Source organism: Falco punctatus (genome assembly GCF_963210335.1).
Source record: "Falco punctatus genome assembly, chromosome: 6".
Lineage (NCBI taxonomy): Eukaryota > Metazoa > Chordata > Aves > Falconiformes > Falconidae > Falco > Falco punctatus.
Genome location: NC_137585.1, coordinates 993,807 through 1,011,051, shown reverse-complemented (window position 1 = coordinate 1,011,051; position 17,245 = coordinate 993,807). Strand labels below are relative to the sequence as shown.

Genomic DNA, 17,245 nt, shown 5'->3' with positions numbered 1-17,245 from the left:
CAACAGGGAGGGACACAACAGCTCAGGGGGCTGCTCCTGTTGGATCTGGAGGAGCTACTCCCGTGGAAGCACGTCGGCTTCTGCTACCCCCCAGCGCAGCAAACACTCACCGAGGTGTAGGCCCGGCTGCAGATGGAGCAGGTGTAGACCTTGGCGTGTTTCACTGTATGTGTAGCCAGGTGTACCTCCAACGAGGCAGCATCCGTGTACGCACGGTGGCAGTTGTGGCACTTGAAAGGTTTGTCTTTGTTGTGCTGCCGTCTGTGGGACTGAGGGACAGCAGGGGGGTGGAGAAAAAGCAAGTGCAGGGAAGGGAGCGAGTATTAGTACTGGCGAAGGCTTTACCTCCGACACCCCCTTCCAGCCCGGCTCCAAGCTCCCTGTGCCCCTGCCTGCTGAGAGATATGCCTGGCTCCTGGTGTAGGGGACAGAGCTTCTCCCTCCAGCCCACCGCGTCTTCCCCACAGATGCCTTTCTGTCTGAGGCATACCAGGCACATAAAGAGCAGAGTCTCCTAACGCTCCACAACCTCCATCTTCTCAGTCTCCACACAATCCTTTCTCAGTCTTTTCCTCTTCTCTCTTCTGCCTCACCACGTGCTTGCTCCCCCCATCTGCCACTGCCCTTCAGGGCAGGATCTGCTTTAACTGCTCACAGCCATTTACAGCTCTCTGCCGTTTGGCGCACCCTCCTCCAGGACACTGCAACAGGGCACACCACCTCTGCTTCCCTAAATCCCTACTCTTATGCCCTCCATTTCATTGTAAAACAAACAAAACCCGCAATCAGATATCCAGGTTTCACTCTGCATGATCTTTAGCAAAAGCCTGGCCCCAGCTAAGCTAAAAAACTCTGCGGCACAGATGGGAGGAACTTTACCAAGGTCTCACCGCTTTCAAGCCAAGTTTACAATTTTACAGGATGTGACTGTTTACACGACTTCTTTGGATCACTAGTGCCACAAAAGCCAGCAATCTCACTTCTTCCCAGGGCTCCAACAGCTTCTCTGTATTCCTTCACTCTCCTCCCAGCTGCCCCAATTTCTCCATCTCCTCCACCACAGGGCAAGTAGCCTCTCCCCTCACTTGACAGCCACCCTTGCCACCCTCACCAGCGAGCAGAACAAGTCCAGGCTCTTACCTGCAAGTTGGAGAGCTGGGTGAAAGCCTTTTCACACCCAGGGTGAGCGCACTTGTAGGGTCGGTCCCCGGTGTGGATACTGTTGAGGAGGAAGAGCACAAACGAGAGGCAGTGAGCAGGCAGGCAGGGCAGACTGCCAGGGCCTGACGCTGTGATCAAATCTCACAGCCACTCAGGAGAGCAGGGAAGGGGATGATGTTGCCTCCAGATGCTGTTCTATCTGGACAAAGAGAGCTCTGCCCAGCTCCTGTGTCCAGCTACAAAAGTTAGAGAAGACAGGCAGTCAAGCAGATTTCAGAGAGTGGCTAGGACTGAGGAGCAAAAGCTTATGAACGCCTGGCCAGCTTGGCACACGGGCCACCTGAAAATGGGCTGGGAAGGGGTCTGGAGGTCCAGGCTCCCCGCTCCAAGCCCAGGAGTCCCATATGACCAAGAAGAGTCTGTTCTCTTGCTCCTGCAGTACCAAGCAAGCAGGTTCCTTCTCAGGATAGACACACCAATGCTCTTCCCTTTACATCATCAGGCTGAGATCACCTACAGTGTTCATCTGTCCCTGTCCCCCTGCAATGCCAGGAGAAGCTTCCACACACTCAGTCCAACCCCCGTGGTGCCAGGCTGTGATCCCCTACGGCCAATGCCTCTCTCTCTATCGCTCTCTCTCTCTGTGCCCCCCGCGGTGCAAGACCAAGGATCCCCAGGGACAGCACGTGCCCACCTCAGCCCTGACGTGGTCAGTGTCTCCTGCGCAGCCTCCACTCCGTCCACTCTGGTGGGTCACCTCCTTCTGAGGGTGCAGCCGGCCGCATTCCCCGCCCGCCCCCCGCATGCTTGGCGCGCGTGCTCCACAGGTGCATGCCGGCAGCGCGGGGGGGCCAGGGCCAGGCCCCCAGCCTCCTCTGGCCCTTACCGTGTGTGCTGCTGCAGGTGGGAGAGCTGGCGGAAGGCCTTCTGGCAGTAGCGGCAGGTGTAGGGCTTGGCCCCCGAGTGGATGCGGAGGTGCTGGGCCAGGTAGGATGTGTTGGCGAAGCTCTTGGAGCAGTGAGGACACTTGTGCGGCTTGACAATCGCCGTGTGGAGCTTGGAGTGGATCCTGCCGAAGAGGAGGAGGAGCAGCAGCAGTTGGACATGACCGCCATCTGGCTAGTGCTGATGGAATGAGGGCACAAAGGGGGTGGGACAGCACCACGCTATCTGCTACATGGAGGAACTCCAGACACGGCACGAGCTCGCTCGGTCTCAAACCATGCTCCCCTTGGATTCAAGAGACCATGGTCTGTCTGCACCGGGGGAGGATCCAGAGAGAGGAACTATAGAGTCTGGACTGAGGGGCATTGGCGGAGCTGTGTGTGGGAAGCCTACGGCTGAAACAGCAGTGGGGCTGCAAGCCTGGACTGAGACGTTTGGCAGAACTATGCTGGGGTGACAGGGAACAGTCCTCCTACACCCACTCTACTCTCACACTGACACAACCAGCCCTACCTTCCGTCAGAAAGCGTCACTCCATTGCGGACGCCCCTTAGGGTGAGCAGTGCTAACCTCTGTGCATACCCAGCCCCTCACAGCAAGTGACAAGTCTCACACGTCGGATACCACCACTGCCGGTTCGTCGTGTACGAGACCTGACCAGCCTGCGGAAAAAAGTCCCCAGGCAGCCGCCCACGGAGGGTGCTCACAGCATGCTGGGACGACAGCAACATGCAGTGCGGAGGGCCCCCAGCCTCCTCCGGCCCTTACCGTGTGTGCTGCTGCAGGTGGGAGAGCTGGCGGAAGGCCTTCTGGCAGTAGCTGCACGTGTAGGGCTTGGCCCCTGAGTGGATGCGAATGTGCTGGGCCAGGTAGGAGCTGTTGGCGAAGCTCTTGGAGCAGTGAGGACACTTGTGTGGCTTTGTCTCCGTATGGGACTTGGAGTGGATCTGCATCTCCGACTTGGAGTAGAAGGTCAGCGAACACATCCGGCACCTGGGACCGGGGCGAGGGGAAGAGACAGTGTCACACGGGGGCAAGCCCCAACAGGTACCAACTAACTGGATGGGGTCTGCCACACTGAGTGAAGAAGGGATGTTTCCTCACTGTGTGGTTCTGGGGAGGTTTCACCCAGGACACTGTGCTTGGCTGCAAGTACTCCAGTCCCGGGGGGAGAAACTTAAGCTAGGAACTGGCAGAAGAGACCAAACGATACCTTGCAGCCAGACAAGTAAAGGTTTTGGAAGAACCAAAGATGTTGATTTATTAGGCTTACAAGGGAGACAGGGCAGCGCTCTGGAAATTTTCCAACAGTGATCCGAAGGGGACAGGAATAATAATTCCCAGACAAAAAACACTTTGTTCATCCGTGATTTATTTCAGTCAAAAAAAAAAAGTTGGAAGACCTGGAAGTTCCAGGTTAAGGTTCATCTTCATAATAAAAGTTAATTCCGTGTACTGCAAAGTCTGCAAAAGCAGTTATGACCAAACCCACTTAACTCTGCTCCCATTTCTGGAGGAGACACTCGAGTATTTAGAATACAAAATGCCAAGAATAACAGCAGTGCTGCTTTCCTAGTGGGTCTCACAAAGACACTCTGGATATTAAATGTGGTATTTCACTGGTCTAATGGGCTTTCATCATTTCAACCTTACTGATGTGATGCAAAATGTTTTGTCTAGGAGTTTGGATCCATCTGTTCCCATAATGATCAGAAATGTATTTGGTAACACAGACTCTTTGAACAGGAAGAAGCAGTTGGCATCTATCTGCTATGGATGCTGCTGTTAAAAACTGTTCCTCCATCATGACACCAGGCTGTTAAGAGAAGCTTGCACTGTTTCACAATTCAAGATGGTAAAAGCTTTTGTGGTTGATAATTTGACAGAGAGACAGAAGCTGCATCCAAGTTACCGGACTGTTTTGCTGGTTTGTTTTTGGTTGTTCCCCACCCACCCCCCCGCCCCCATATGTGCCAACCAAGGGGCAGAGTTAAGGTTTCTCTGAACTTAGTTCTTCCATTTGCAGACTTTTTGATTAAACAAGACCAAACTGAACCTGCACTTGGAACTTCCAAGGCCACATCTGAACAAAAGAATGCCACCCAGAAGTCTGGCTGATATGAATTTAGCCTTCACAGCAGGCTGACTTATGTTTTTGTCTGGGAATTTCCTCAAGTTTTACAAGTGTTTACAAAACTGCTCAGTGACAAAAGCCTCTGCAGGTATTACAAGCCACAAAGAATGGATCCTGGTCTTCAGGAAGATACTTCATTACATCTGCTGTTGTGATTATTTACGCTGGAGCCAGAAGCTTTATGAAGTGTGCAGTCTGATTAGCGTATGTCATGTAGGTAATATTTACCCAGCACCTACCTTAACTTCCACAGGCCCTTCCAAGCCACAGCCTGATTTTAAAGCATTTAACTGGAAGCCATGCCTCCCGAGCCAGCACTCTAACACACACCTGTCACTACATTCTTTCCTCTCCATCACTGTTCTTTTACAATCATTATCGTCTCTAACGGTTGCTCCCATGTTTCCTATCTTCATCTTTCTCTTAATCCACTTTAATCGCAAACCTTAACAGAACAAGCACACTAGATACAGCCTTACATGAAGTCCCTGCACATGCACAACGATCCCTTCTGGAATCAACACACAGAAGCAATTTGGCTGTTTATCCCTAGGTCTGTTAGGGATGCAAGGAGTCAAAAGGAACATCAGAATCATCTTTTTTAAAAAAATCACTCTTTGTTTATAAACCCAACTATCTCCAAACGCCTGTACAGTTTGTCCCAGACTTTCCAAAATGTTTAAAGCTAGACCTGAATACAGCGTATGCATTTTGCAGTTAACAAGTCACACTTACGGGATAAGGATTGTATCCTTGAAAGCAGCAACGTTAGAAAAAACTTTGAGGTGAATATGAACTGAAAAATACCTCTGAGTCGCCAAGTCCAGTCCCCTGCTAATGCACACCATTAGGGCACACTCCCACGCATGACTCTTATCAAGCTCTTTCTCAGCAGACGCTTCCTTCCATTACACTCAACTGAACTCTGTTCCAGTTGTCCAAGGACACCGTCGGTCCTCCGATAACAAACCACTCAACTGAGAACAAGCCCCCAGTGCGATGCTGTGCTAACACGGCTAACCATATTAGCTAACCCCCCATCAAGGGGAATAGCAGGTATGATTTTTGTAAACTGGAATGGTGCGACTATTCTTGCAGCAGCATGTCTAATTGTAAAGTCCACATAGTCAGCAATTATTGAAAAACTCAGACAAGTTCAGCAAACTTGAAGAATGATGGCATGTGGAAAATCGGCTTTGCAGTAAAGATTCACTGAGCCCAGTCTAGGTTTGGAGACAGGCTTAAAAGATAACTTGGTCAATACCCATATAAATCTATGCAGGGAGAAAAATATCTATTACTAGGGGCTTGTTTTATGAGCAAAGAAAGGTATATGATGAGAAACAATAACTGACTGTAGAAGTTAAAAAATCCAAGGGGAAACAGGATCTTTCCAACCATGAGAATAATGCATCTTTGGAACAATACTCGGAGGCTATAGTATGGTCTCAATCACTTGGCCCCTACAATCAGTATTCTGAGAATCCAGCTACCTTTCTGAGAGAAGTACCTTTCCAAAAGTCTTGCTCTCATTTAAATACGATGCTGGGCACTAATCTCTTCTGTGCTGTACACATGACAATATATTTTAAACAGTTTAGTCTGTTCTGAAGAATTCATGAACTTTACTATGTCATCAAATCTAAGCAGTCCCATGCATTAGATCTGCAGTGCCATAAAGCCATCTACTTTCCATAACTTCTGTGCAACCGTTCCTGTATTTATTTGCTCTGTCAGGTACCTGCTTTCAGGTCAGAAATTCCCAAAAACAAACTTTAATGAAGAGAAACAGACTGAGCGTCCTTTTCCAGTTTTGGATTAAAATTACAAAGAACGTATTTCAAAACCTCTCTGACACTTGCATAAAAATGGAAGATAAATCTGACAGTTAGCAAACCCCCCAACCCACCCACCCCTAAAACCAAACCCCTCTTGTCTGAATTTAGCAGCTATAAACGTTCCAGTATTGTTTTTCAAACAACATTTTTTTAAAAAAAAGTCTTGTAAGGACTCATTTTCCAATCATCTAATTAGCATCAGCCCTGAGAGGGCAGGAATGCTATGTAGCATTAAGAAATTCATGAGCCTTATGAGTTAAAAACAGCCCTGGAATACAGCAGAAAGCTGCATTTCAGAGAGTTTTGTATTGTGTGGTCTCAGGCATTTTCAAGGGAACAAACGATCCATTTAATTAAGGGCTTCACATTCTGTCTCAGACAACATCAAATATTAAAGGGGAAGAAGCAATCAGCCCTCTAGTGGGCAAATATGGATTCAAAAAAATGTTAAATCTATATGGATAATGAGATCACCGCATCTGACAGTAGCAGCATTTTACTGTTCTACTTCAGTGAAATTCTTCTGGCTAGGGAGAAGAAAAGTTGGCAGTGCTCCTTGCCAACCATGAACAAAACCTGCTATATGAAATAATTGATTTTTTTCCCTCTGTTTAATATCCATTTTTAATCTTTTCTCCCCACTGTGCTTCTAAACTACCACTACTTTCACTGTATTCTTTCTGAGAGCGAGTTACAGGAAATGACTGCAGCATTCCCATTGACTGTGTGACACAACATCCCTACAGCTGCTTGTTATGGCACTGTAAATTTAGACAGCCTAGGAGAACATATTCGTAATAACACAGAGGTTCATACAAATAGTTAATTTAGTACCCAGCCATATGCCAGAAATCAAAAGTAACCCCTCCCAATGTTTGTAATCCTTTCTTTTCATAGGGAATCCACAGGAAAATAAAGACGTTCAGAGAATGCTCGTGTTAGAAGACAGAGACACCCTCAAAAATCATGAAATGCCAGTAAAAGGTGGATGTACAATTCTAATTCTGCTCCCATATGAAAGTCATCATGATGAGTCATAAACAAAATGATGCTTATAGCAACGAGACTACAGCTCTGTGGCACACAGTGCCATATTTTTTTCCACTTTTCATGGAATGTTCCGCCTCATTCATCAGATGATGTTATGAGATAAAATACCATCTGAAATACCAACTCATAGTAAAATTTGCCTAACGTGGATTAACAGCATTTTTCAGTCAAGTGCTTAATTAATCACTATCACAGTTGTGAAAACTATGTAAGCTTTTACACGGCTATGAGAATTCAAATTCCTAGTATCTACTGATATTAGTTTTAGAAGTTAATTGAGCCCTTGCTCCTTCTGTTAGGCTACAAATACAAGTTAGACCACAATTTTTTTTAAAAAAAATTCAAATCAGGAAGGTCTGAAGTTAAACTTGATGATAAGAATAAGTTTAGGTTGTGGTTGTCAGAGTCAGCAGTTCATTTAGCAAGGAAAGAAATGTACTGCCTTTGCAATGCAGAGTTAATGAAGTAACTAATGCAAGCATAGCATAATAATGGATGCACAGTTCATGATAAATGCTAATTTAACCCTCGTATTCCCCGATTTTTTTTTAATGGCAAAGTTAAACATTTTCTGGCTAGGATTTTGGTAAAGGCAGAAAGCGACAGAACTAACATCCAAGATACACAGCTAGAAAACTCAGGTTAAGACCTAAATAAAGCCAGCAAGTATGAAGATGCCAAATGAAAGCATATGAATTGTACCTCTGCTTCCACACCCAGCATCAACTCAGATTCAAAAGTTACCACCATGCTTCCACTTACCAATTTACACTACTGGCATGTATGCTATCAAATCTATCAGCTATGCTCAGAGATCTCAGTCATCTTATTTCCACACGCCTTCAGTCATTTTGGTGGCTTGATGAGGCTGCACAAAAGCATACTGCCCTGGCAAGGCAGCAAGTGTTTTTAAACACTCTCACCATAAAGCACTTTTCCAGTTTTCAGATTTGAGAGTATTCCTGCATTTTGTCCGTTTTTCTGAATGATCTTAAAAATACCAGACCCAGAATTTTGTGGTATTTCAGCATGCTGCACAAGTTGCCCGTCTTCTTTTAATGACTGCAGCATTTAGGCTTTCAACAGTCGCCTTTACCCTCTTCTGTCACAGCCCTGCACCAGGAGCGCACATAATGTCACTTAATTCCTAAAAGTCTTTTTCAGAGTTATTGCTTTCCAGGATACTGTTTCTTCATATTCCTTATCTTTAGATCAAAACCATTCAATGGTATCCAACAGGACACTTCTGTCTGACAGCATTTCCCACTGTGTCCCAACACCTAGGCCTCAGTCCCTGGCTGCTGGAGAAGTCACACAGTACAACCCAAAAGGCTAAGTCTTCCATTGGGCTGTATTAAAATAATTTTGCTTGAATAGCTTCAGTTTAGCAACAACATAAAGCTTCTATATACATATATATGGTTTGGGTTTTTTGTTTTAGCTATCCAACAATATTGCTTCTATATGTAAATTATCAGCTGTGACTTTCTGTTGACCTCCAAATCATTGAACATCAGGCCTAAACCCCTGCCTGCTGATTTTTGAAATCAGTCACCGTTAGCAAAAAAGACCAACAAAACAATAAAACACAGTAAGGTGTTTCCTAGTATAGTGATAACATGCAAAAGCTAAATTCAAAATGATACAAAAGGTCTGTGAGAATGCATTAGCAAATTTGGAAATGCCAGAATTAAGGTTGTCAATGTCACCATAATTTGGCTCCGCAATGCAGGTACGCTCTGATACAGCCTTATTGACTGCTCCCACAGAACCGCAGCCTTATTATGTTGCACAGACAGACACTTAACAAGCAAGTGTTCCGTTATTTTCACCACCACACTGTGTGCAGCCTCAAAGCCCATCGACCACGCGCAATTCCAACCTCATGAAGCAGAATCACTCGTCTGTTGTGCCCACCACCAAAGTGTCAGCGCTCCGTAAGCGCTCAGCTAGCCCCACCATGTCCCTGGGTTATTTTTTCTAAGGGAAGGGAGCGACAAAAGACAGAGGAGCAGAACACGGTAAGACAAGACATACCCACCAATTCTGGGTGCCCAAACTGATACCTATTGCCTTTAAAGGAAAACTCATATAATATACATTCAAATCACAGCTCCTATAGATTTCTACGCTACAGCTATGAGATGCAATGCTTTTCTACAAAGCAAAACAGGATCTCACATGTAACAGAGGACTGTTCAACGATACTTAAGAAGACATTACAGTTTTGGGAACACCAAATGTTAATTATTTCAGGATGACTGCCTGTGGTCATTTTAAGCCTGCGGCAAATGCAAATCCACTGAAGACTAGATCTAACTCGCATTTGCACACGCTTTGAGGCAAGATTATCTGCAGACCTGTACCACACGGCTGCAGGATATCACAGCAAATCTGTGGCAGAGGCAACACAATCCACTGTTCCTCAGATTAGCAGTCAAATGCATTCCCCAAATAGGCCTTCTCAATTCTGCAACCCCATGTCAATGTATTTGGTTTTGGTTGTTATTTGGTTTTGGTTGTTGTTTGTTTGTGTTTTTTTTTAAATAGAATACTCCTTTCAGGTTCTTTGAGTAAACATGCAGGACCCTGACAGGCCATCCTGTACACGATAACCATAATCACATAATCAAGGATAGTATCAAAGTGCATTGACTCAATGGGGCCAAATTAAGGCACGATCAGATAAGAGGTGCAACAGAATAGTTTCGAAGCTCTCTCTCTCCAGCTGAAACTGTAACTGCTTCCCTCATTCTCTTGCACACACTCATTCCATTGACATGCAAGTAACATGTGCTAAAATTAAAACTCATGACTAGAGAACTCCACTGTTAATTCCTCCTGCTTGGCACTATGATGAGCTGAGAGTGCACACGCACACATACACAGTTACAACATCTCAGCAGAAGGGAGAGAACTTACCATAATGCAAGTTTTTACCTTATTATATCCTGAGGCACGTGGTCAGTCTTAATTCTGACATTTGCTAACCTCCAAGCACAGCATTCATATACAAAAGCAAAGCTTATGTGTACAAACTGCGTGTGCATGTGGATGTGCATGTGCACCTGTCCTCCTTAAGAGTTTTGAGATTATAAGCCAATTTCAACCAAATCTGGGAAACGGTAAGGATCTTAACATCATCACAAGTCTCATAAAAATACGCAGCTGGGGAAAGAAGAGAGACCCTCTTGGAGCCCCCTGCTGAGGGAAAGGCTAGTAAGCTCACCCTTGATTAGACATCAGAGAATCCACACAGGAGAGAGCCGCTGGAAACCAGGCTTCATTAGTTCCGCTGCTCACGGAACTACTTGTTAAAAAAAGCAAACAGAAATTCCAACATGTGGCATCATACTGACACCCACATTGGTCATCAGCAATCTTAAGATCCACTGCACAGATCTCTGCCACCGCAGCTAGGATGATAAATGACAGCAACAGTAGTGTGTCACCTTCCTCTGGCCTTAGAGGGGGTGAGGTTCTTTGCCAGATATGGTCACATTCTTGTGCTGATATCAGACACACAGCAAAATTTAGAAATACTGGCTTTAATATTTCTAGGCTTTGGAGGGAATGTGGTGACGCTTTCTGCCTGACACTTCAAGCTTCATTCCCCTTTTGCCTTTATCCTTCTGGCCTGTTATAATTCCCCCTCTCCTGCACCAAGACCCAGCCCCAAGCTCTTTACCCACATGCCCCAGCCCCTTTATCCTCTGTTGCAGTGGCTGTGCACTGTTTCATTCCCTCAGCTACGTAACATTCATCTCCTCTCCTCCACGCTTCTATCTGTCCACACCCCATGCTCTTGTCCCCATCTGTTCTGCTAATTCTAGGTATATCTCCTCAATTCCCAGCCCCTAGCAGATCTGGTTCTTTCCTCCTCCCCCCAGTCTTGGCCCTTTGTGTCTTTTCTCTGTGCCATCTCTCCCTTGCAAATAGGCTCCCCATCACATCCTTTGCCACATTCCCTAGTTTGTAGGCAATTTTGTCTCTCCTCCTTTCCGATTTCCATCTCTGCTCTACCAAGTTTCCAGACTCCCTGGACACAACCAGCTCCAGGCGCTGCCCGTATCTCATTCTCATGCCTACTACATGTGAACGAAGCAGCATTTTCTCACACCTTGCCTTTGCGCCCATCAGAGAGGAGAGGTCACTGTCAATGCTAGGCTCAAAAGACTCCCTTCTGAAGCAGAAGGAGGAGCAGTTGTGACTGAAGGAAAAGCATGTTTGGCCCTTCAGCGCCAGCCTAGAAGATGCTCATCGCTGCAGAGAGGGTACACGTGTAGTCCAGCCTCAAAAAGAAACTGAGAGAAGTTACGAGTGTATTCACCTCTTCTGTGACAAGTCTGGTCAGTGCCCACAGTCATCCAAAGCCTCAAGAAACACCAGAGAGGATATAATATTTGCAACTACCAAACTATAAAGCAACTCAGAGAAAGAGAAAACAGATTTTTTCCAAGCTTACAAGTTGGCCAAATTTGACCGTATTTTCACAGATATACGTGGCTTACAAAAAGCAGCCACCGGATCTCTAATCTATTCAAAACCACGGGAAATTCACCGAACAGCAATGCTAAACCCAGCACAGGGCAGAAAAAAAGGCTTAAAATGAGACATGGCCAAGGAACATGCCCACCTGCTGTATTCAGACTACTGGCTCCCCTTGTGTACCTAATCTCACTAAATGGGGCCCTCCATCTAGCTTCTTCACTTTCTACAGCTCAGCCCTGCTTCTTGATAAGCCTTCAATGGCTTCCGTATATTTCTGCACCCTGGACTCACCTCAGAAGCTTCCCATGTCCCTCTGCTGCTTACTGTCTCCCAAACTGCCTACTGCTCCCACAAGCTAGTGAAAGGAGGGAACCTCAGAATTAGTGGTGGGGAAGAGAGAGCTTGTTGGTTACAGTATGATGGCAAGGCCCTTCTCAAGCCTACAGCCCTTCTGCTGGTATCCTAGGCTCCAAAGCACAGCTTGCAAAACCGTTCCAGACTGTAAACTGGTATGTGGCCTAGCCCTGACAAACTTAATATTGGAACCAAGCAATGCCTACAGAGAGCTCTCTTCCTCTTGCAAAGAAGAAACTGCTTAGACAACTGTTTGTCGGAGACAGAACTGATGATCTGTCCCAGAGAGGTTGAACCACTTCATCAGTCTTGTCCACTGATCGTATCACACCACGAACTTCCAAAAGTACAGGTACAGGCACCAAAACAGCACTAAGAAACAATACTACTCTCTCCAGGACCCGTGCTTGCTCTCTCTTCCTCAGCACCTTTTAAAGTACTGAAAAGAAGCTACGTGCTTCACACTGCCAGCATCTTACTAGAAGGACTCTTGATGCCGATCTCATTTTCTACAAAGTAAATTCTATGAAGATGTCAGGGAAGATTAACAAAGAGCTGACAATGAATCCAGACAAGACTGAAGTGACATTACTCAGGAAGGAAGATGCTTCACAGGACTGGGTTAGATGCTGTCCCCTGCAGCTGCAAGCATTCTTCTAACAGCACAAAGCAAAGCACCAACGACTCTGCCAGACTAATCCGAAGGCTAGATGTCAAAGTTCTGCAAGCAACATGATCATTAGCAAAAGCCTCACACCTTTTCTTACAAAGAAAAAGCTAGTCACAAAGATTCTTCCACCACTTTCACAGCAGACTACTAATCCACTTCCAGAGATGATACAGCAGCAAAACAGCTGCCATTTGCTGGAGCAGGAATTTCTACATTCAGTAGAGAATGGGATAAGCTGCAATATGCGTATCACATTTGTGCTCCAATTCCTTCCAAGTCTGCCTTGCTGTGCTGCCCATTCAAGGCCTTACTCCATCTTCACTAACACGCTAGGAGTCTGGAATTATGGAAATTAGCCACCTGCCCAGGCACTTAGCACAAAGCGCAAAAAGAAACTTAAACCCAAAAAATAATTAAATGTGACAAAATAATCCCAGGCTTTAGGAACTGAGTATTAAAAAAAATATTAAAAAGTCATATTGATCAATACAGTACAACTCCTTCCAGACATCTGACTAGATTGTCCTTGGTGTATCATCACAAGAATGAGTGAAATCATACAAATGTAGACATACGAATACCACAAGCAATTGCTCCTCCAATCTGAGAAGGGAGCAGGAGTAGACGAACCTCACCCACAGTCTTAATTTAGCTAGGGTATGTCTACATACTGTAGCAATGGGAACTACACAAATCATCCTCTAGAATACAGAAGGAACACAGGATTCCTCAAAGTTTTAACTTGTAAGTCTATTCATATGTATATTTTGGAGAAACAGTATTAACTGTATTTCACGGAGGTTTTCTCTCCCACGGCTCCAAGAGAAGATACCATCCCCCTTTATTTTTGCAACAATCATTTTCCATTCCAAACTTGCACATAGAAAGCATCAGCCAAAGGAGAGACTCCCAAGGAGGGCAGAAGTACTCCTTGGTGGTCTTCAATAAACCTCAGTTTAGCTACCCTGCACCTTAGCACTGCTCAGAGGAAGGCCTGCTCGGGATGGGGGCTGAAGGAAGAGGCAGAGGGTACCACACTCAGACTAAATGTGAAGACAGGAAATCTTCCTGATCACATGTTCCTACATATAAACTCATTTGCTTTTTCCCTGCAAAGTCTTTTGCATGAGCTGCTACACAGACTATGCGTGTTCATAAAGTTTCTGCTGAGTCACCCCACCTGGTCTTGGGCATTTTTTTTTCAAACTTACAAGTAAACAAGGAGCTATAATTAAAGCCTTGGTTCAGCTTTAATTCTAGTGTTCACTGCCAATTGTGTCCCCTGTAAATACATATTTAACAACCTAATTAGCAACCCAGACTGTAAGCAGCTTGAGTAGTGTGGAATTGTGGCTATGGCCCAAAATAAATGGTGGGATTACAAATAGCAAGCCACCTAACACTCCCACCACTCTTCGCCATACGCTGATTATATTTTCAAAGTGGAAGAACTGGGACATTGGATAAAAGAATAAAAAGGCCAATCCAAGATCTGGTTTTGCACCCATTCAACTGTATTGACTTAAAAATGTAAACATTTGAAAAATGCTATAGTTAAAAATGAAACAGTGCCTGGGGTGGATGCACTAATTCTGTGTAGATGCCTTTGTATTGTTATGACCAAATTCCAGAAACAGAACTAAACCTGTACCAAAAAAAAAACCCCAAAACAAGGGTCTAGGATGGTAAAAGGGAAACGGAGACACGATCGTGGCCACACAGTAGGGAACTAAGAAGAACAAGGGACCATCTTCTATTTCTGTTTCCATCTGGCTACTGCTTTGCCCCAATTGATCTTAATCATCCCCCCAAAACACCTATTGTTAAATCACTCACACGTGCTCCTGCTTCTCAACCAAGACAGACCACCACATTTCCTCCCTAGCACTTGCCAGCTCTGTCCGGTTCCCACCCTCTCTAAAAGACCCACACTCCTTATCCTCTGGTTTAAGTATTCCCTCCTAGTTAATCTCTCCCTTTCCCACCACTCACATGTAAACTCAAACCACATCCCTCCAAGCTCAGAAAACCAATCTCAGGGCTCAGAACTCTCCCCCCTCTTCTGTGATACCCTTAGGGCTCGGGAACACCTTTACACATAATTCAGAAACACTTATTTTTTTCCTGGTCTGTTGGGAATGCTGAAATAGCAGATCACAAGGGGCAATGCACACAGGAGCAGACACTATCACCACAGTTCACTTCCTGCCCTGTGTGCCTCCAGTCTGTAGTCTTTACCCTGGACAGACTGGAGTCCTAGCTCGGGAGCACCCAGGTACACTAGGGCTCTCAGCTACACCAAAAGTGCTCCAGCTGTACCAGACTACTGCATTCTGCAGTACAGCAGCCATACTACCTGGCTGTGGCATCAAGGATACGGTTTAGCTGCCAAAACATCCTTGTCATTAACTAAACTAGTAACATTAACATTTGTAAATTCAGAAAATCAATTCGTTCACTACGAAGGAGATACTTAGTTTTGGGCGAGCCCACCAGCTTGTAAACACTCCTGATTAGAGAGAAAACTCAACTCTTTCTGCAGCTGAAAGATTCTCTACTCAGGGACTCTACAGGGAAAAGGCAGAGATCTCTTCTTCCCTATGTAATCCTTTGAAGGATTAAATAGACCCCCATCCCCATGCAACATTACAGTCAAGGTTTAACTCCGCTCCCCACCTGTATGTCTTGCCATCCTTGTGCTGGTCCTCATCATCCTCATTTGACAACACAAAGGGGTCGCTCATCTCTGGCAGCCCCGACTCCTGCAATCGTTTCTTCTTCCGGCCCCGGGGCGGTTTGGGAGCAACTCCCCCACCCCCGCCACCCCCACCACCTTCAGAAAGGGTGGTTGTCCCTTTCTTGGACAGGTCAGGAACCACCTGGAGGGCTGCCTGGGAGCCAGGGGGTAGCGCAGAGACAATCATGGGAGCAGAGATGGGAAAGGTTTGGGCAGAGGCGGCTGTGGTCACCAGGGAACCTGATGGGGAAGTTATCACCAGACCAGGACCTGCAAATGAAGAAAGATGGAGAAAGTCAGTTATTACATCTCTAATTATGTCCAACCTCCTTATCTCACAGACACATGCTCTATACACCTAATTTTTAACTACAACACACATAGAAGAGTAGCTCACCCTCCCCCACACATTCCTAGTCTCCACCGCTGGAAGTCAAATCTCCACAGAGGGTGGATGTATGGAGTGCCTAGAGATTCATGGTGAAAGCATGCCATGGCGGTCCACACCATCAATAAGGCTAGGAATAACCTACAGCCCGAAAGGATGCTCCAGGATCCCCCTGTCCTCCCCATCCTCGAGTCTCCTTCACAAGCTGCTGAAGTGTTTGGAGTCCCCTACCTGCTGTCATGAGCCCAGCAGACTGCACTGGTACCACAGTGATATTCTGAGTCACAGGGGCTTGGCTGTGCGGCGTCAGCTGCTCTGGCTTGGTGTCCGAGTCCATGGAGATACCAGTGGGTAGGGCCACAGAGGTGGGGACTGTCAGCAAGGCAGGGTAGTGGGGGGGAGCCAGGCTGCAGCCCTTCTCTGTGGGCAACAGCTGCTCCTTCATCTTGTTAATAAACATGGTGTTCTCAATCTGAACGGATGGAAAGAACAGCTTTTAGAATACCCCAGCACAGCTTCTCCCAGCAATTGGCTGGGCAAGAAGCGCAACAGAAACATGCATGAACTTCTAAAAAGAAGCAAGACCAGCGTAATAGGTTGGAAAAAACGTCTTACCTGTCCCGAGACGGTGGGCACTGCCGGCCAGAAGTACGGGGAGGAGTTGAAATGAGATTCTTCCATCCTAGCTGGGCACAGGGGGGAAGAGGAAGGGGGAAGGGAAGAGGAATGGAGGAGAAGGAAGACAGACAGACAGACACACACACGAAAAGAACATTAAACCCAAGGAGACTCCAACATGGAACTGACTCAGTCTAATGCTGTGACAGTTCCTTAATCTGCCCCATTTTACTTGAGCCGTTAACTTCTCCCCACTTTTGAGCTCTGCCCAAATCCAAAAATTATTTTCAGGGGAAAAAGGTGTCTGACATTCCCACAGGTTTGGGTCAGTCTCAAACGCCTCTTGCCCAATAGTCCTCCATGCAAAAACCAGGACTGACTACAAACCCAGAACACCTTCAGAATTCCCCGATTATCATCCACCCAAATGCATGGCATAAATGATGAACTCCGCGCCATCTGCAACCAGGCAAATACTGCTGCAAGCCATTTTTCACTGTCTCAGACAGTCTGACCCCACAAGCATTGAAAATTTTGGACCTTGCCTGTCCCTTCACCCCAGCTCAACATGAAGGACCCAGATGCAGCAAGGGGACATTAGCATTATGTTACACAGGAAGAAAGACAGGCAGAGAGAGGGAAAAAAACTTGCCCAAGATAACAGACAGCCACAGCAGACCAAGAAGTCAAAATTAAGGCTCCTAACTTCCTGCTGCCCACCGCGCTGACCACCCCAGCCCCACTCTCGAAAGCAACCCAGAAGAATCACTCAGTATTCCTGACAGACAAGATCCTCTGCTCTCGTCCAATGAGACCAGGCAGCGGGAAAATAACCTGACCGCCTGCTCCTGGGATACCC

At 46.3% G+C, this 17,245-nt stretch overlaps 1 protein-coding gene across 10 annotated transcripts in view; it reads right to left on the bottom strand.

The window, feature by feature from the left end:
* ZNF384 (zinc finger protein 384) overlaps nucleotides 1–17,245 on the bottom strand; it is a 37,382-nt gene that overhangs the window by 7,336 nt on the left and 12,801 nt on the right. For 4 of the 10 annotated variants that reach the window (XM_080391075.1, XM_080391074.1, XM_080391073.1 and 1 more), the window contains 8 exons: nucleotides 16,384–16,454; nucleotides 16,000–16,240; nucleotides 15,320–15,650; nucleotides 10,358–10,435; nucleotides 2,875–3,099; nucleotides 2,048–2,230; nucleotides 1,141–1,219; nucleotides 111–269 (listed from right to left, as the gene is read on the bottom strand). In XM_080391075.1, the coding sequence (XP_080247201.1) occupies nucleotides 111–269; nucleotides 1,141–1,219; nucleotides 2,048–2,230; nucleotides 2,875–3,099; nucleotides 10,358–10,435; nucleotides 15,320–15,650; nucleotides 16,000–16,240; nucleotides 16,384–16,449 (1,362 nt within the window). In that variant the 5' untranslated portion in view covers nucleotides 16,450–16,454. The remainder of the gene's footprint in view (nucleotides 1–110; nucleotides 270–1,140; nucleotides 1,220–2,047; nucleotides 2,231–2,874; nucleotides 3,100–10,357; nucleotides 10,436–15,319; nucleotides 15,651–15,999; nucleotides 16,241–16,383; nucleotides 16,455–17,245) is intronic. The other 6 variants (XM_080391076.1, XM_080391077.1, XM_080391071.1 and 3 more) reach the window with 4 other exon arrangements.